We start from the raw sequence: 19,691 nt of genomic DNA on the forward strand, positions 1-19,691 counted from the left end.
AAAGTACGCGGACAAGGAAACGAAACTAAAACAAATAAGCACAGAAGAAGTCAAGCCCGATGGCAACACTGAAACGCATTCTACATGGTTATGGAAAAGCGAAAGTCCACCAATATATTCCCTGAAGCACCTCCTGCTCTTATGGCGAAGTTGCTAGCATCTGCCTATCGCGTTGATGAAACAGCAGTCAAGTTTGAAAATACTCCGGTTGACAAGCAACAGGTAAGCAAAATGTCACTGTTTTTTGCTCAACTTTTTGCTTAAACCTTGTTTTATACACACATTACAATAAAACGAGTACTTAAAAGTAGAATATCTTGTGGAAAATTCATTTATCAATGGGATACAATTATGTGGGCAGGGCTGAGGGCTCTATCCAGCTAGTAATATACGACGGAATATCAAAAACGAGGAACTTGAATAATTCGTCAGTATATCTACGGTATATTTTGAAAATGAGACGGTATATTTTGGTATATTTTTGAGGGTCAGACCGTATGTCTTATCGATGAATCCGCGGTCACACTGAACAGCAGCCGCAGCCGAACGAACAACAAAAAACAATTTTAAAAATGTCGAGTCGAGTTTCATTTTAACCAAATTTAGATAGTACACCATTTGGATGACACCATTGTACGCCAGGAACAAGCCGTACAGCCGCACGGACTGCCGCACCCTCTCCCCCACACACACACACCGCATAAACACTGCAGTATTTTCACACTTGTAGTTGAGGTGAGTGGAGCCGCAGAAGAAGAAGGAGGTGAGGCACACATACAGATAGAAAATACAACACTCGAACAGAGGCGGCATCGGTGTAGGCAGACACTTTTTCGGCATATGGACGCCCATTCCGATGGAATCTTTGCGAAATCGAAGGACGCAAAAATTGTACTTGTTTTTGGCCAAAACAACACACAAATGCACTGGCAAAACCGCTAACACAGTCCCCACACACGCACACACAGGCATACACATATGCTGCGTGTCACGTTCCGAAGCAAAACCTTGACCGATCGGCCCACCCACTGGGTGGCGGCGGACACCTCTCCTCCCCGCCCAAGTATTGCGCAAAACGAAATTCGTCCAAGTTTTCATATAAAAAGAAAGCATTCAGCCTCTGCATTTGCTTCTGTTTTAGCCCCACCTCCCACTCTAGACGTATGTAACAATTGCCGCCCCGCCGGCATGGTCAGTTCCTCTTAGTCATGGCGCTAGTTGCGGCACGTAGAAAGGATGCCGTTGCCTCCACCAGTGCCGCCGTCAACAGCAATTGCAGCTGCAGCCTAATAAAAATAGTCATTCATTCCTACGGATACAGACGAGATAGAGAGAGAGAGAGAGGCAATCGAGAGCGCATCTACAATATAAACATTAATAGCACTTTCGCTAAAAATTCATCGCTGTGCTCACACAGTCCCATCCAACATCCATCGACTATATTCATTGAGTAATCCGCCCCGGGTTGGGGCTTTTGCAGTCTCCAAGGGAACTACCCGAACGCGACCCACCATCCCATTTCAGTCATTTGTTTTGTGCGATAATCGTTATCAATATAGTTTGTGAGTGCTCGTGCTATAAATGGTATGTATATATGGAGTTATGATGATGCATCGCAGGCTTCCATCCATCCATCCAGTGCAGGGCTCGTAGGAATCGTAGCGCACTCGAATGGGCGGCTATTCGCGAACAATCAGCGTCGGAACTGAACTGCCGAACTGTGGTGCGCCGGATCGTGGTGTTGGGCATAGATAGAAAAGATATCTTTGAAATCGGCCAGTACACGCGTGAACGATGTCGTGCGTTGACGGCGGTTTTTAGTTCGGAAAGATCTCGGAGCAATCAGACGGTAAACATCGAGTGTACATATAATCGGATAGAAGATTTGTGCATACATATACGCATGTATAGTATCTGTTCGCTCCCAACTGAAGTTTCTAAATACAACGAGGAATCGTTCTAAGAATAGGGCCAATCTGTAGGGTGCTTTCGTAATGGGAACGGAGCGCAGTGCGGAATAGTTTTTTTATTCTCCAATATGCATATGACTTGTTGGATTGCAAGCAATACATACTGCTGCAACATAGCAACGATTTCCGGCAAAGATGGCATATCTCTGTTCGTTCAGCATGCCCCATAGTACTAGTACTGTTTGTGTAGACGTGTTAGACCCCACAAGCCCCAAAAGATTTCACAGTACCAAAATAGTTTCAAAAATAGCACAAATACATATATATATGCAAAGCATACCACGCTTTCCTGTTTTCATCCGTATAGACCGTATTCGTGTTTTCGAATAGATAAGTCGCGATATCGTTTTCTGTAATTCTCAAAACAAATTAAAAAAAAAACATTGCCGAAAGATCATCGTCATCGTGTAAATAATGCTGAGAGGGCGGCCAAAAAGTGTTGAAAATTCGAACCCATTCTGATTGATGGGCGTACGATATGCAGATCTCTCTCTCTCTCTCTGTCTGTCTCAAGAACCTTCGCATTTACAAATAGCCAGCTATACGCGTATTCAAAACGCTCCCAACGGTTGCTTTGAATATTTTTGCTGCTTGCTTCTTTTTATACCCGATACTCAAAATGAATATTGGGGTATATTAGATTTGTGGTAAAAGTGGATGTGTGTAACGTCCAGAAGGAATCGTTTCCGACCCCATAAAGTATATATATTCTTGATCAGCATCAATAGCCGAGTCGATTGAGCCATGTCTGTCTGTCCGTCTGTCCGTCCGTCCGTCTGTCCGTCCCTATTAGCGCCTAGTGCTCAAAGACTATAAGAGCTAGAGCAACGATGTTTTGGATCCAGACTTCTGTGATATGTCACTGCTACAAAAATATTTCAAAACTTCGCCCCGCCCACTTCCGCCCCCACAAAGGACGAAAATCTGTGGCATCCACAATTTTAAAGATACGAGAATCGTAGAGAATGACCATATCTTTTAGACTGCAGAATTTGAATAAGATCGTATTATTATTATAGCCAGCATCAAGAAAACAATTTAATTTTTTCTCGCCCTGTCTCTCTCTAACACACACGTAGCATAGCCGGCTTTGCTTAGAGTAAAACATTAGCGCCTAGATCTCAGAGACTATAAAAGCTAGAGCAACCAAATTTGGTATCCACACTCCTTATATATCGGACCGAGACGAGTTTGTTTCAAAATTTCGCCACACCCCCTTTCGCCCCCGCAAAGGATGAAAATCTGGGGATATTCACAAATCTCAGAGACTATTAAGGCTAGAGTAACCAAATTTGGTATCCGCACTCCTGTTAGATCTCACTTTAAAACGTATATCTCAAAATTTCGCCCCACCCCCTTCCGCCCCCACAAAGGACGAAAATCTGTTGCATCCACAATATTGAGGATACGAGAAAACTAAAAACGCAGAATCATAGATAATGATAATCATATCTATCAGATTGCTGAATCTGGATCAGATCAGATCATTTTTATAGCCAAAAGGAACAAATCAATTTGCACTGGCTACGCAGCCCCCGACGTCACGCTCAGACTGATTTTCTGTCTCTCTCGCACGCACTCTTTGTCGTGTCGTTCAATATTAGCGGCGTCTGCCGGAGGAGAGCCATACTGACTTAGTATCGGGTATAACTGTAGAGTTGCGGTGTCCGCAGCAACTCACAACGTTCCCCCTCGTTTTCTCTCGACTTGGTTGCTTTTTCCGTCCATTTCGATTTGTCGTTGTCGCTGTCGCCGCTTGATTTTATTTTTAGCAGCACGATTTTTTCTTTATTTTGATTTCTGCTGCTGCTCGACGGTATATTAGCATTTTTTTGATCCCCATCTCACTCTCTCCCTCGTCTCGTCTATATGTCGTGTTTTGGACCATCCAACATCCAACATGTGTTTGAAATAGCAGCACATTTATATTGCCGATTGGCGTGCATCCACTTGCATCTCATCTCTCTCTAGCCTGCTGCGATGTTTGTGGCTATTTTTGTGTATCGAAATTGGAAAAACATTGCAAATATTCAAAGCAAAGTACTTTTGACTTTTCTAATTAGATGTTGAATAATTTAAATCACCGAAAATGATCTATGAAGTGCGCTGCAAATATATCCGTTATATCCGCGTTCATCGATAATTGCTGATTACCGATAACTACGTTAATTAACGTTAGGAATCTGCCTATCTGCTTTTTCTAGATTTATCATAATTTTACAATTATTAGTTATAGTATAAATAAGTAATTTATAAGCACAGATGCACTTACATATGTATATTCGAGAAAACACACCCCCTGCTGGCCGCCCACACTACCACTGCCAGGAGGCAATTTGCGCATTGCCGCAATATTCGACCAAAATATTGGTACAACTTCCGTTACAATGTCGGGGGGGAGGGCCGCACTGCCGCAGCGCCACAGGCTGTTCTGTTCTCTTCTGTTCTTTTCTGACCAACAAAGAAGCGAACGTGGAATGACATTTGCCATGAAATTTATGCATTCTCCCGTGGCAATTATGATGACGTTAGTCGAAAAATGAAGGCAGAAGAAGAAGAGTGACGACGACGTTCCGGAATAATCCGTTCCTCAGGCCGTCCTCCGGAGCCAGCCAGTCAGCCATCCAGCAACGGGTCTGGCCTCTGATTGTTTATGAAATTCCGCTGCGCGTTAGTCATAATGTCGATTTTGGAAGGCCTGGGTGGTGGACGGTGGGTTATATATGTGGTGGCAACAACTGGCGCGTCGCGTACAAATAAGGCGCGAAAAGCGTACACCCAAGCACGTCAGTGGATGGGGATGGATGGAGGAGGAGGATGATGATGTTGCTGAAGGCGGAGAGTTTTCTTGGTTCTGTTGCTTTCTTTTGATTTCTTTTCGATTGAGGTCGAAAACAAGAAAATTTCGTAGCATTTCGTAGCCTTCTCTTCCTTATTTACGTTCAGCAGCAGAAGGCTCGTCATCGTCATGACCAGCAACTTGTCAGGGGTTGGCACACGACAATTGAGTAAAATGACAACTCCTTAGATTTCATTTAACTTAACTTACACAAAAAAAATACATTTCAAAATTCCCTCACTCTTGCCCTCTCTCTCTATACTCGTTTGCGCCCGCAGGACTTTTCCCAGCTTTTGGCTTGAAAACATCCAGGAGCCACGAGATGACAGACAAGGAGATCGAGCAGTGCACCGTTTCTGTCTTCGACCAGACCCCAGGCTCGGAGGAAAAGAAGATCAATGTGGTGGTGCGGCCGCATTTTACAGTCCAGCGGGTCATAGAACTGATTGGCACCCAGTTTCCCTGCGGAAAGTTTGAGCTTATTCTACAGCCCCACGAGGGCAAGGATCTGGTGAGTCCCCACCTTCCCATAGCTGCCCCAAAACGCCTGCTAATCTACCTCTCTTTCTGCTCCCCCAAAAGGTCCACTTAAACGCATTGGACACTCAGCTGCTGTACGATGTGAACGGCTTTGAGCGACAGCAGAAGAATCATCTGGTACTGCTACCCTCCGGCAGCTGGGATGGTGATGTGACCAAGCGCTTCGAGCTGCCCATGAAGAAGGCTCAGGTGGGGGTCAGCCCCAAGGACCCAACCACCAAGTCCAGCGATCAGAAGTCCAAGACATCAGCCACTGGCGAGAAGAAGAAAAAGGTGGGCGAGAAGACAAAAAAGAAGTCATCATCGGGCTCATCGTCACCGAGAAAGACAAAGGCAACGAGCGAGGACTCTGCTTCCAGCCCTAAGGCAGGGGCAAACTCAGAAGAGAGTCCAAAGGCAGGCGGCACCGCAGAGGAGAAGCCAAAGCCCAGCAGCAGCTCAGAGAAAAGTCCAAAGACAGGAGGCTGCTCAGAGGACAAGCCAAAGGCCGGAAGCAGCTCAGAGGATAGTATAAAGGCAAGTAGCAACTCAGAGGGCAAGCCAAGGCCAGGGGGCAGCTCAGAGGACAGGTCAAAGACCATAGCTGAGGTCAATTCAGAGGACGCTATTGATGTCAGGCCAGAAGAAAGTTCTGACGTCAGTCCGGTCCATGCCAAACTAGTTTTCAAGGAGAAGGAGAAAACTACTAGCGATGCCTGCTACGACCTGCCCATGGACGAGCTAAACAAGGCGGTGACACACGATCTGATGTCGCCCGTCGACGATCTGCCCTCGGAACTGTTCAACGTGAGTCCCGTCTCGGATGCAGAACCACTGTCGGACGATGACCTGGCCCTGGGCGCCTCGGCCAGTCCCACACTGATGGGAGCCGGCTATGACTTTGGACCAGCAGTCGGCGATGGTGAGGGGTCAGTCGGTGAGGGTGACCAGGCAGCCGGTGGCGAAGATGCAGGCGAAGTTTCGGGTCTGTCCAAGTTCTATCGACGCAAGTACGGCGGCGACGAGCTGCCCTCGTGGCAGCGCATGAACTCCACGGCGGCAGATCTAGTGGCATCGGCCACCACGGAGACTGAGCCTCGACCCACTGCTGGCCCCAAGGGATACGTGGGACTGGTGAATCAGGCCATGACCTGCTACCTGAACAGTCTGCTGCAGGCGCTCTACATGACGCCAGAGTTCAGGAACGCCCTGTACCGATGGGAGTTCGACAACGACAACGAGGCGAAAAACATCCCATATCAGCTGCAGAAGCTGTTCCTCAATCTCCAGACATCGCCCAAGTCCTCGGTGGAGACCACGGATCTGACGCGCAGCTTCGGCTGGGACTCGACGGAAGCCTGGCAACAGCACGACATCCAGGAGCTGTGCCGTGTCATGTTCGATGCATTGGAGCAAAAGTTCAAGAACACCAAGCAGGCGAATCTCATCTCGAACCTCTACGAGGGCAAGATGAACGACTACGTGAAATGTTTGGAGTGCAATACGGAGAAGACGCGCGAGGACACCTTCCTGGACATACCGCTGCCGGTGCGTCCGTTTGGCAGCAACTCTGCCTACGGCAGCATTGAGGAGGCCCTGCGCGCCTTCGTCCAGCCAGAAACGCTCGATGGGAACAATCAGTATCTCTGCGAGAAGTGCAAGAAGAAGTGCGATGCCCACAAGGGGCTGCACTTCAAGTCCTTCCCCTACATCCTGACACTGCACCTGAAACGCTTCGACTTTGACTACACGTCCATGAACCGCATCAAGCTGAACGACAGGTAAGCGTCGAACAGAGGATAGTTGTAGGAACAGTTGTTGTAAATGAATCTACTTTCCATCGCAGAGTGACCTTCCCGCAGACGCTCAACCTGAACACGTTTGTCAATCGCACTGCAAACGGCGAACAGTACCAAATGAACGGCGGAACAGCGGCGGAAGATTGCAGCACAGCGGATAGCGGCTCCACGATAGAGGATGACAATCTGAGCAGCGGCGTGGGGACCACAGCCAGCTCTAGCCAGCATGAGAACGATCTAAATGACGAGGACGAGGGCATCGATATGAGCAGCAGTACCAGCAAAAGTGCCAAGCAGGGCTCGGGACCATATATGTATGAGCTTTTTGCCATTATGATCCATTCGGGGAGTGCCTCGGGAGGTCATTACTATGCCTACATCAAGGACTTTGACAGCAACGAATGGTTCTGCTTCAACGATCAAAATGTGTCCTCAGTAAGTCGAAATTTGTCCCTCTTTTAGTCTCTTCTCTCATCCTAAATGTAATTTATACTCTGGGAGCAGATCACACAGGAAGATATACAACGCTCCTTTGGCGGACCAAATGGCAGCTACTACTCCAGCGCTTACACTTCTAGCACCAATGCCTACATGCTGATGTACCGACAGGTGGATGGCAAACGGAACGAGCACACCGCCAAAGCTGCAGACTTCCCCGAGCATATCAAGACGCTGCTGCCAAAGCTACATTCGGAGGAGGAAACGCGAGTAGCACGCATTGGACGGCACATCACTGTTACCGATCTGGCGCTGCCGGAGCTGTACAAGCCACGCGTCTACTTCTACAATCCCTCGCTCAAGAAGATGAAGATCACGCGGGTCTACCTGTCCCAGAGCTTTGACATCAATCTCGTGCTGACTTCCGCATACGAGATGTTGAATGTCGAACAATTTGCGCCCATTGCCCGCTGTCGCCTGGTGGCCTACAATTCGGCCATGGACACGATAATCCAATCGCTGGAGAGCTACACCGATCCGGCGCTGACAGAGCTGCGAGCCGCCCAAAACTACAATCTAGACTTCCTGCTGGAGTATCGGGCCGAGGATCAGACATTCGAGACGTACGAGCCAGACGGCATCACTTGGTATGTGTTTATGGTAGATCTATCGACGATGGCCATGGACGGTCCCTTCCTGGTTTACTCAGCAGCGCGGGAACGAGAGCCCAGTGACGTTCTGCGTCACTCCATTGCCGTGCGGCTGCACATCAACGAGCAGCAGTTCCTGCTTTCCACCGTACGCGGCGCTGTACCCAAGGCTTTTGTCGTATACGATCCCCATCCCACACCTGATGCGCAGCAGCAGCTCCAGAATCTGGCCAACAGCCAATTCAAATATATCACATATTTCTATTTGAATGTCCCCAACACAGACGCCGCCAGTCTCGAGATGTTGGGCGTGCCAATTAGCGAGTGCCGCCTCGAGGTGAGTTCTTCTTTCAGTTCTTTCAAGCCTGAAGCCCTAATCTTTCGATTTGCAGCCTCCTCCCAGCAGCGGTGCGGATGTTGTGGATGCCGCCATGATGAATGGCGTGGGTTCCGGGCAGGATTTATCCTGCAATGACTCTGAGTGGCGGCGTTACAAGCGGGATTTGCTGGAGCCGCTGAACCAGCCAAGCCATGGCCAAGAGTCCAATTCGGAGGACAGCAGCCTGAGCGATGGGGATCGCACTCTGGTGGAGGCCGAAAACATAACGAATCGCGGCGGTGGCGACAGTCAAGTGAGCTCCACCAGCCACTCACCGCAATTGTCTAGTCCCGAGGATGAGGCCGCCTCCCACGATGCCATGATGCGCGTGCACGCCTATTGCAATGGCAGCTACACGGCCGCAGACGCCGTGGAGCCCATCCTCCTGCCCACGAGCACAACGCACTTCTTTCATGCTTGCAAGGTAGAGTGCGTGGACGTGACTAGCAGCTCCAGTTCGAGCCATCAGTCCGACGACGAGGCACAGCTGAGGAAACCCACCCGCGCCTACAAACTGCTGGTAGGCACCCACATGCGGATGGCTGCCTTTAAGCAACACATCGAACAGCTGATCCAGGTGCCCAGCGCCTACTTCAAGCTGCAGAGGAAGCATGAAAACAACGTCTCTATCAGCCAAACCACCTCGCTGGTCTACCTCACCGAGGGCGAGACCCTGACCGTGGAGCTGGGCAAGACACTGCAGTCTGACGAGTACAAGGCGAAGATTCAGTTCTTGCGACTGGCCGACGTGGACAACGAAACCTCGCGACTGCCCTGCGCCTGTGAGTGGGTATATAATGGTAGCACCACAGTTGAGCAGGCCAAGCAGGAACTGGTGGCGAAGCTGCATCGCATGGATACCAAGTACTCCACCCTCACGGTAGACAATTGTCGCATGTGGTTGAAGGGCGGTCGCAGCTCCATCAAGATACTGGCAAACGATGAGCACCTGTTCAGCGACATAAGCTCTACAATCACCACGGAGGTGAGTTCCAGAGCGATTTTCTCATTGAATATGTGATTATTTGTATTTCATTTCAGTTTATTCTGCAAGAGTGCGAAGAGGGTGTCGATCCGCAGCCGAAGGATGATTCTCTTACCATATTCGTGAGGCGCTGGTGTCCGAGCAAGCTGGAGTTTGGCAAATTCCAGGAAATCACCTTGGAAAGTAAGTCCCAAGGGATGGAAGCTACTAGGAGATGGGTTCTTATACGTTTACTTTCATTTGCAGACGACAGCGAGATAAGGCAATCGTTGTCGGAGATTAGCAGCATCGCAGTCGACAAATTGAGCTACATGAAGGTAGGTCCCTCCACACTAAAGTCCTGCACAGTATTCATAAAATCCCAGATATATTCATGCCTGTTTAATGCGTTCGATCATTACGAATCCTGCCTTCAGGCAGATTCGAATCACCCCGAATCATTAAAAGCCGAATCCGAGCACCGCGGATTAATATCAGCAAGTTTCGTTCACATGTCTCTGAGGAGACATGTGCCTCCGGCTATGCACATTCGGTTTTTCTACCCGATACTTAAAGAGTATAGGAGTATATTCGATTTGTAGAGAAAGTGTAAATGTCTGTAACACCCAGGAGGAAGCGTTTTCGACCCAAAAAGATAAATATGTATATATTCTTGATCAGCATCAATAACCGAGTCGATAAAGCCCTGTCTGTCTGCCCGTCCGTCTTGTTTGCCGCCTAGTTCTCAGAGACTATAAGAGCTAAAGCAACCAAATTTTGTATTGAAACTCCTGTAATATTACACTGTTACAAGTGTATTTACAAATTTCACTCCGCCCCCACAAAGGAAGAAAATCTGTGGTATCCAGAATTTTGAAGATACGAGAAAACCGAAAACACAGAATCATAGAAAATGGCCATCTAGTCAGAAGGAACAAGTGAAATTGCAGTGGCTACGCACGTATTCCCATATTCCCTTTCTCTCACACACTCTACCTCGTACAGTGTGTGCCCTCTGGCGGAGAAGAGCGAGATAACAACACACATATAAATGTAGAGCCGCGGCCTTAGCCATTATGAGTTATGAGAAAGCTGAATCGCTGATTCTAACGGACTGAACGAAGCGAATACCGAATCCCACCGAATCGATTCGGTTGCCCTTTCATGTAGGGCTCTACTTCACAAGTACCACATCTGAACTGAATTCACGCATTAATTTGATTTCTTCTCCGGCAGGTAAACAGTAACTTCCCCTGCACAAGCATATCAGCGCTCAGTGTAAACGAGTCCACCAGCTGGTACTCGGTGCCGACAACCAGGGACAAGTATCCGCTAAGTACCACACAGGCGGGCAGCATTTTCTTGTACAAGTTAGTAAAACAAGAAACGAAGAGTCACTGAAAAGCACTCATTAATTTGTATATCCCTTCACAGAGATAAGAGCATACCCGTGCGAGAGCTGACACTGGAGGAGCGGCGCCAGATTGATGCGAGGGAGAAGGCTCGCCTGGATCGTCTGGGTTGTGTGACTACCACACGCTACTCGCAGCGCCGCGAGCGAGCGCTCAAGATCTACGTGGACTCGTCGGAGAAGGCAAACAACGCCACAGCCTCGGCACCCATGGATGCGCATGTTGATAATTAGTCTTGCATGGGGAGCTGCCGCTTGCAATAGTAGATGATCAGAAGAACTATAGAAAGCTCCTAGGCAAACGGCAGACCATGAAATCCCACACAGCCTATTATAGTCAAAGATTCTCCTCTCATCCTGCTTCAATCTATTATCAGCATACTCGTATTTCTTTTGTTGTTTGTCGGCGGAGGGTGGGCGGATCGTGAGCTGGGCTAAGCGGCATAGGTTACGAAGTTATTCTTGCAACTTTCGTATTACAAGAGTTCAAAGATGAGACTGTGTAAAATTTAAACTAAAAACGCGAAACAAAACGCCAGATGCAAGAAACCCAAATTACAATTGTAAAATGTGAATGTGAACATCAAAAAAACTAAATTAAATCGTATCAAATAAAAACAATAGAGCCTCGAGTGCATTAATTCTGCAACAACTGCGCAATGGAGAAATGGAGGAAATCTTGAAATCGGAGTCTAAAAACTTACAAAAAGTTTCATTGATCTTATCAGAAGCTGCAGCAGCAGGAAGAAAAAGGAAAATTTACGAAGAATTTACAAATAGAAATTCGTCACTTTTCGTCTTTTCTCCTCTGTTTTAACAGCGACTGTCCGTTAGAATTTAGTATTCGTCACAGCCGGATGGAACCAGCAGAGCAGAAGCTCTTTATTTTTAACAGTTTCAAAATAGTCGAAGCTAAGTAAAGCAAGAATTTCACAATTTTTTCCACTAAAGAGGTTTTTGAGTGAATTTTGATAATTTATTACCTTCTTAATAGATATCTATTATTAAATAGATATTATTTAGAGCCCTGCATGAATCCAAAGTATTCGTAAAATCACAGCTACATATACTTATGCCCCTTTAATGCGTTCGATCATTACTAATCCTGCCTTCACCCCGAATCCATCAGTAAGTTTCGATCTGATATCTTTAATATAATTATTTTCAGGCAGTGGGCGAAGCTAAAATGCAGAAAAATTTGTGTGTTGCTTTCTCGATCTCTCTACAAAAAAAATCAAGCAGAGAGTGAGTGAGAAAAAACCGAGCTTTTCGGATCTGAGACCGTAAAAATTACGAGACCTGCTTCGTTCAGTCCGTTTTGGGCGAGCGCTTCGAAATTACGGGAAACCAAAATCGCTGAACGAAGCGAATCGTGAATCCCACCGAATCGATGCGGCTCGAACGGTTCCCGTTCATGCATGGCTCTATAATTAATCAAATATGGTTTTTTTCTCGTATTTTAAATATGGCAGGTATCGATATTTGATCGAAGAGGTTAATAAATTATCGGAAATAGTCGATAAATCGACTCCTGAGTAAACAATTGTGACAAAATGAGCCAGAGACAGCCAGACAGCAACATTTCAACTGAAAAGTGCAACAATCGATCATTTTTGCTCCAGTTCAACTGGAAGGCCATGCTGACGAATTACCTCTCTCTCTCTTTCTCTCTGACTGCATGCGTTTCCCATAAGGCTGTCTCTGTTTTTGCTGTTAGTCAGTTAGCAAAGTATGTCATAAGGCTATAATGGTCTATTCATTTTAGATAACTGAAACACCAGGAATGTATTTATCGGTTGTTGGTTTTTATAGAAAAAGGTAATTTTATTTAATACCTACTACGCAGCGTTGATAACGTTTTTTGTTTTGTTTCATCTTGAATTATATTTAAAGATCATGTTTAGCGTTAAAATTGTTACAATTTGACGACAGTTCTTGCATTGTTCGTTGTAAAACCGATTAAACGAAAACAGTTACAGTCCTCCGGGCGCACGCGTTACAATAATAAAGTATATTAAAAGAGGTAAAAGTAAGAGCGGCCCCAGGTGGTGGCTGCACCACATTAATGCTGGAAGGAGGGTAGGTAGGGAAGGAAATGCTAATGGTATTCCCTGGCGTGTGTGTGTACAAATAAAAAAAACTTCAATCTGTTTGCCGGTAGTTTGTCAAAATTGGGTAAGTGATTTCTTGGGGGGTTTATGAAGGAGCTGCGGCAGCATTAGGCAGCGCGTTAGTTGTTCTCGTGGATGCTCATTAGTGTTTAGGGTTCGGTCGGTTCTATGCCTTGGCCTCAACGGGCGCCGGCGCGGAATCTACCTTGGTCGCCGCAGCAGATGCCTTCTTGCCTTTTCCCTTGCCCTTGACGGGTCCTAGTGGCTGTGCGACCAGTGTCTGAAAAGCAAAAGAAGATTAGATACGATCGAAATCCCGTCGTAAGCGAAATGATCTTACCTTCAGCTCTTCCTGCGCAATGCTGTACTCGCTTGCGAAGCTGTCCACATTGAATGGTATGCCGGTGACAAGATTAACGCCATTGGGCATGAGCAGAATCGTGTGCTTGAACTGCGCCACAATCTCAGCTGTAATGATAAAAGTAAAATTATTGAATGTTCACCTGCGGTTTGTCTTTCGATTGGAGTGTGGCAATGGCATGTTCAGACAGAGGCCATTTTGGGGCAACTACTGAAGACGCCAAGGCCTGGGGTTTGCTCTGGCAAAATGTCTGGCCGTGTTTGATAGCCAAAAGGTGAACCAAATCCGGAATTAAGTTTTGCCAATGAATAGTAAACTGTTGCTAATCAAACATACTTGGCTTCTCGTACAGCACTTGGAAGGGCTCAATCATCTTGTGCGAGACACACTCGACGACGCCCATGCGTGCCTTGGTCTCCTCCTCGAAGCTGCGGATGTTGAAAGGCATGTTCCCGTACTTTGTTTTCACCTCTGCCAGCAGGGCACGGGATGCCTTCAGCTTGAGCATGTAGTTCTCTTCCGACTTCTTGTAGATTGAGACCTTGGTGTCCTTCTCCCGTCCCTGCAACATAATTAGATATTCTTAGCCAATACCCTCAAATGCGGTCAAATGGAATTCTCAGTGTCCTATTGCGTTCTCAGATCTCATAATCTTACAATCTCCGGCCAGCAGCCAGCGCAGCCTTGGCGTTGGACACGTGCCGTGCTTACAAACCAAAGCCCGCCGAGCGTACAAGACGCTTGCATGACATGACGCCTTATCTTTGCTGGGCCAGCCTCAAGCGCATTGTTTTTAATCATCGAACAAAGAGTTGGTATAGCTACGGCTAAGGAGGATTACTAACCACGCCCTCGCCGCTGCTCACAATCACATCGATGGCATACACTTCGTACGTGTCGAAGGTGCACTTTTCGTGCTCCTTGCGCTGAGCCTCGCTCGGATTCTGTATGATTGTCTTCTCGCCATCGATTTTGAACTGCTTCAGCTCGTGGCTAAGCATGCCCTCAATCGGCTTGCACTTGTACGATTCGCTGATTTGTTGCACGGCATCGGTGATGGCATAGTTCTGCAAGCAAATAATAACAATTATTAAATCCGCTTTATGTACTACAGATTAAGATGATTTTTTAAGATGTAGACAACTTTAAAGACCGAACATTTCTAGAAAATAAACTTGTCCAGTTCACGAAATTGACAATTGATATCTGCAGGCGTTTGGGTGTACTGTGCAAAATGGTAAAGCAGCAGCCATTTAGCTTTGCCTGCAGACGGAACATTGAATTTTAGGGCTGGAATAGGAATACTTACATTGGCGCCGGATTTTAGCAACCGCAATGCGGCCTGAACGGACCAGTAGGCGGCCAGGATGACATCAGCTGGGCGTCCGCTGATCTTCTGATCTGCGCTGGCACCAACCGAAATTGTGTGAGCGGCCACGGCGATGAAACCATCAATGTGGGCGCCCAAGTCACTTTTCAAAGAAATAAGATCCTGGATAAGTTAAGCGCAGGGGAATTGCCAAAATCTTGTACATACATTTTAACGACATCGCCGGCCTTTAACGTGTAGTCGGTGTCGTTCTTTGCTGGCGAGAAATGGCAGACACAATTGTTGACGGACAGGCATGTTGGGAATGCGATGCCTTTCTTCAGGTCCTTTTCCTTTTTGTATACCTAAAGGAAAGCTGTCCTTATTAATACTGTACATTGATATCGCAAAACTCTTGCATTGGCCAATGTGTCCTCAGATCTCATAATCTGCGAATCTTTGGGACCAATGGCGAGAGAATGCCCGTGGCACGTGGGGGACATATCCCTCAACGTGCGCCTGGCGACCACGCGGCCGCCAGCCCCACACAGCACACGACTCGCATTGGATGTCCTCAAGCGTGTAGTTTTTAATCATTGGACAAAAAGCAATTGGGCAATAGAGAATTCCAGTGATAACTTACTTTGCCGGTTTCTTCAGTCAGCAGATTGTCCCCCTGGGTGCAAATTTCCCTTACGGAGGCATCAGCCACACAGAGTCCGATCACCGCCTTGAGTGTTTCTAAAATTAAACAACGGAAAATGTCCAGAAATAGTCTGATTTATCAACGTTGCGCCAGCGATATGCATGTGCGTGGCAGCTCCACAGCCACAGCCAAGCGAAAGCGAAAGCGGACATTGGCGAGCATTGTGTAAGCGCCACGTAGCGTCAAGTCACTTTCACTATGCAATTGAAAGTCTTCACTTACTGTTTACAATTTCGCCGGCCAATTTGTACTTGGTAACGACCAAATCCTCGGCAATAGTCTTCTCGGGCTCTTTTTCTGCGTCTGCCATAGTGAAGTCAATTTACAGTAATTTAAAAATGGCGACTTAAATGAAAATGCGAATGAGACCACGTGTGGTGTGACCGAATGTCTGTCTCCAAAAAATACTACTGTCAATGCATTCACACCACTGCCAGTGCTGCCAACTTTTTTGAAGAAAAATATCAGTTTTTTGTGGTAAAACATGAAAAAGAATAGCAAAATTTTCAAAACATTGTTTAGCAAACATCAAAGCCGAGGAATATGATTGCCGATCGTGAACCAGTTTAGTTTGCCAGATTAACCATTTTATATCAGTGGGTATTAAAATACACTCCACAAATATTATGAAACTTGAAGAATTATAGCACAGGTGAAGGATATCGTGGTCATTTTCTTTAAGAGAAGATAATAACCATTTAAAGAACTGTTTAAATAGAGGGGGAAACGTGAGCACCAGCGCTACCGATTACGGTACATTGTATACTTTTCGGTATATTTTCATATCAGGCTAAAATATAGTTTTATCAAAATAAGCTTGGAAAAAAAATAGGAAAAGGCTCAGTTCCAATATTCATAGCTATCATATGAGCGAATTTTCCAGAGGAAAATTTATTCAGAGCCAGTATAAAAAATAGATTTAAGAATACAAATATTTCAAATCTATTCTAACTAAGCCAAAGTCTAAGAGACACAAACAGTTGCGAAAATTTTGAACCAGAAAAAGAAATGTGGCGCAAGAAATGCCATGGAAAATAACAAAATCACAACTAAGTAGGATTATCTCACATAAAGGAAAAAAAATGTCTTTTTTGGATAAATAAAAGTAAATATTTTTTATCGGTATATTTTGAAAATAGGACAGTATATTTCTGAGGGTCAGACCGTACATCGTATCCATAAATTCGCGGTCACGCAGATGCCCAGTCATCTTTTGTCGGTGCCGATTTCCCCAATTAAGCAAATTTACGATGGCTGTTCGCGTTATTAACGACGAATCACACTTCCAAGCTGAATTAGCCCAGGCTGGTGTCCGGCTGGTGGTGGTGGACTTCACAGCCACTTGGTGCGGCCCCTGCCAAAGAATTGCACCGATTTTCGAGCTGTTTCCTAATAAGTACCCAAATGCCATTTTCCTGAAGGTGGATGTGGACAAGTGCCAGGACACGGCCGCAGGCCAGGGTGTGTCGGCCATGCCCACGTTCATATTCTACAGAAACAGAACAAAAATCGATCGAATTCAGGGCGCTGACGTCAACGGACTGGAGGCCAAGATTCAGGAACATATTGGCTCCAGCGGCGGCGAAGAGGCCGGAGAAGATTACGGCCAGGGACTGGTAAGATCATCTCAATACGGCCAGCAAAGTAAACAAATAATAATAATTCCATTTCAATGCACAGATGGAGCTGAATACATTCATATCGAAGCAGGAGTGCGAGTGCTTGAATGAGGCCGACGATCACAATCTCAAGCATGCCCTGGCCTCAGCCGGCGGCTACTTGCAGTCCGACTGCGATGAGCAGCTAATCTTATCCATCACTTTCAACCAGGCAGTAAAGATCCATTCGTTAAAGTTCAAAGCCCCGTCGCAGCTGGGTCCCAAGGATGTAAAGCTGTTCATCAACCAGCCGCGTACCATTGACTTTGATATGGCAGAGTCCATGAGCAGCGTTCAGGATTTGACGTAAGCTTGCATTTGCATTACCAGTCGATTCTATATTTGAATTGCTTTTCCCCTATTCATAGCTTGGCTGAGAAGGAGCTGGAGAACGGCGCACCAGTCAATCTGCGCTATGTGAAATTTCAGAATGTACAAAACATACAGATCTTTGTGAAGAACAATCAGTCGGGCGGCGATGTGACGCAGATCGATTATATTGGCTTTATCGGCTCCCCAATCATGACAACCAAGATGAACGACTTTAAGCGTGTGGCCGGAAAGAAGGGCGAAAGCCACTAAGAAATAACTAAATAATTCTAAAATTTAACGTTTTTACAATGTTTTCTCGGCATTTCTTATTAAACTTTCGACTTAAAACTAAGCAATGAACAACAAAATGCATAATCATATAAAAAAGGGTGTAACAAACAATTCCAAACCGCACCCCAAAATATCCCCTGCTTGTAGTAGTCAAGAAGTTAGAGGCTGCTGCTGTGTTGCGAGTCCAGTTCACTGTTGAGTATTTTCCAGGCCCGATCGGCCTGCTTTTGGGTAAACTCATAGTCCCACTGCGAACTGAAAATCACATGGGATTTGGCCACAATTTCATGGTTTGGCACCTGGCTGGACAGACGCTTTCTGGCCTCCGCCTCGCTGAGACTGTTCCGAGCCATTACCCGCTTCACCGCCTCCTCGGGCGGTACTATCATGGACCAAACCTCATGGCAGTTGCTCTCCCAGCCGGCTCTCAGCAACACAGCTGCCTCCAGTACCACCACCTTGGGCACCTCGGAGCCAGCTCTCAAGGAATCCAGTCGTCTGTTGACCTCCTCTATCAGCTGAGGCCAGACAATGTCATTGAGGGCCTGTAGCTCTAGGGGATTGCCAAAGACTAGGGGACCCAGCTTGGCTCGATCGATGCGACCATTGCTAGAGAGAATAGTCGTCCCAAAGTGTTGCACGATCCCCTTGTAGCACACCTGACCTGGCTCGTACACATCGTGGGCCACCTTGTCGCAGTCTATGACATGGGCGCCCATATTGCTCAGCCTTTCGGCCATTTTGCTCTTGCCAGAGGCAATTCCCCCAGTCAGGCCAATTATGTGCGGCCGAATAGGCAAGTGGGGACGTGGTTCCGGTTTTCGCCAACGCGAGCCCAACAGATCGATGCGAGTGTTGCTGGAGCTGATCTTCGTTTCGTGGATGCCATCGTTGACATTGCTCTCAACGATGTCAATGACAAAGACGTCCAGCTCACGAAGCTGCTTGCCGGAGCGAATTTCGTTTACCTTTTGACCACCGCGCAGGGTCTCGGCGCTGACCACGATCATGTCCATGTCCGGATCATGCTGCGTTGGCCCGAAGGGGTCATCAATGGGCACAATCTCGTACTGCAGCGTGCTGTCGATGTCCGTGAGGAACTCCCGCAAAAGGGCGATACGCTCCTCCACGGGTAATATCAGATCGGGCAGAGTCTTCGCTGAAGGTGAGTAATAGATAAGAAACTATTGCCGACTCATTCAAAACTTACACTTTGTCATGGCGGCTGTCGTTACGCCTACCACCAGACGCTTGCAAGTGCGCAGCACCGCCTGCGTGAGAAATATCTTGTGGCCCAGATGGATGCGATCGAAGGTTCCGCCCAGGACTACCGACGGATACATTTTTTGTTCCTGCGAGTTGTCCTCATGCGAACCTAGATCTGTGGAGCTGCTGTCCTCCAGAAAGATGGTGGGCTTGCTAACATTGAGGGCAGCCCGAAGCTTGTCACACAACTCCGGATGGTGGCTATCCGAGAATATCAGGTCCACGGGCTTGCGCAACTTCAGGGGTACGTCGACGCCGGGCCTCAGCGGGGAGACCAGCACCCGAAGATCGATCTTATTGCCTACATAACTGCTGCTGTTGGCATACAACTGCGAAATCAAACGACCCCAGACGGGCGGAGGAGTTGTCCGCGAGTTGGACGTTGACCCTGTCACATTCAGGTGTATGTACAGTGAGCTGACGTATTTCTCAATGCTCCGCAGGGATTTGCCCAAGTGCTTAACGTTGGAGACTACTAGCAAGCCCGTGGATGCCATAGCTGTCTTTCTTGTTTCGTTTAAATTTAATTTATTACCATCTTATCAGCATACCGAAACTACGTCCGCGGTCTTATCGATAAAATATACCGTCCGACCGTCAGAAATATACCGAAACATACCGTCTCATTTAAAAAATATACCGTAAATATACTGACGAATTCAAGTTCTATCTTCCGTGGAATATTACTACCAAGATTGATCTGTCAGC

General features: G+C 47.0%; 4 protein-coding genes across 8 annotated transcripts; 2 read left to right on the plus strand and 2 right to left on the minus strand.

Moving 5' to 3' along the window:
* The first annotated feature begins 522 nt into the window (after positions 1–522).
* LOC108152179 (ubiquitin carboxyl-terminal hydrolase 47) lies at positions 523–11,618 on the plus strand. Of its 5 annotated transcripts, none has more exons than XM_017281310.2 (10): positions 524–763; positions 5,088–5,320; positions 5,392–7,109; positions 7,175–7,562; positions 7,632–8,552; positions 8,608–9,579; positions 9,636–9,762; positions 9,826–9,896; positions 10,795–10,928; positions 10,993–11,618. In XM_017281310.2, exons 2-10 carry the CDS (start codon positions 5,132–5,134, stop codon positions 11,201–11,203), a joined length of 4,731 nt encoding a protein of 1,576 aa, XP_017136799.1. In that variant the 5' UTR covers positions 524–763; positions 5,088–5,131; the 3' UTR covers positions 11,204–11,618. The 5 variants fall into 5 exon arrangements, with proteins under 5 accessions (XP_033243880.1, XP_033243881.1, XP_017136799.1 ...); XM_017281311.2 differs by having other exon boundaries at positions 524–735; XM_017281312.2 differs by lacking the exon at positions 524–763 and adding an exon at positions 1,757–1,849.
* A 1,153-nt stretch (positions 11,619–12,771) lies between these two features.
* Positions 12,772–15,847, minus strand: LOC108152542 (proliferation-associated protein 2G4). Its single transcript, XM_017281953.2, has 8 exons — positions 15,679–15,847; positions 15,394–15,491; positions 14,979–15,115; positions 14,751–14,913; positions 14,287–14,508; positions 13,778–14,003; positions 13,421–13,548; positions 12,772–13,360 (listed from the first exon to the last, which is right to left on the minus strand). The coding sequence occupies exons 1-8, from the start codon at positions 15,764–15,766 to the stop codon at positions 13,247–13,249; spliced, it is 1,176 nt and encodes a 391-aa protein (XP_017137442.1). The 5' UTR covers positions 15,767–15,847; the 3' UTR covers positions 12,772–13,246.
* A 769-nt stretch (positions 15,848–16,616) lies between these two features.
* On the plus strand, positions 16,617–17,778 carry LOC108152543 (thioredoxin-like protein 1). Its single transcript, XM_017281954.2, has 3 exons — positions 16,617–17,072; positions 17,137–17,420; positions 17,483–17,778. Exons 1-3 carry the CDS (start codon positions 16,707–16,709, stop codon positions 17,694–17,696), a joined length of 864 nt encoding a protein of 287 aa, XP_017137443.1. The 5' UTR covers positions 16,617–16,706; the 3' UTR covers positions 17,697–17,778.
* Positions 17,720–19,561, minus strand: LOC108152541 (bifunctional coenzyme A synthase). Its single transcript, XM_017281952.2, has 2 exons — positions 18,928–19,561; positions 17,720–18,876 (listed from the first exon to the last, which is right to left on the minus strand). Exons 1-2 carry the CDS (start codon positions 19,478–19,480, stop codon positions 17,876–17,878), a joined length of 1,554 nt encoding a protein of 517 aa, XP_017137441.1. The 5' UTR covers positions 19,481–19,561; the 3' UTR covers positions 17,720–17,875.
* Positions 19,562–19,691: the final 130 nt, after the last annotated feature.

This window comes from Drosophila miranda, chromosome XR (genome assembly GCF_003369915.1).
Source record: "Drosophila miranda strain MSH22 chromosome XR, D.miranda_PacBio2.1, whole genome shotgun sequence".
Lineage (NCBI taxonomy): Eukaryota > Metazoa > Arthropoda > Insecta > Diptera > Drosophilidae > Drosophila > Drosophila miranda.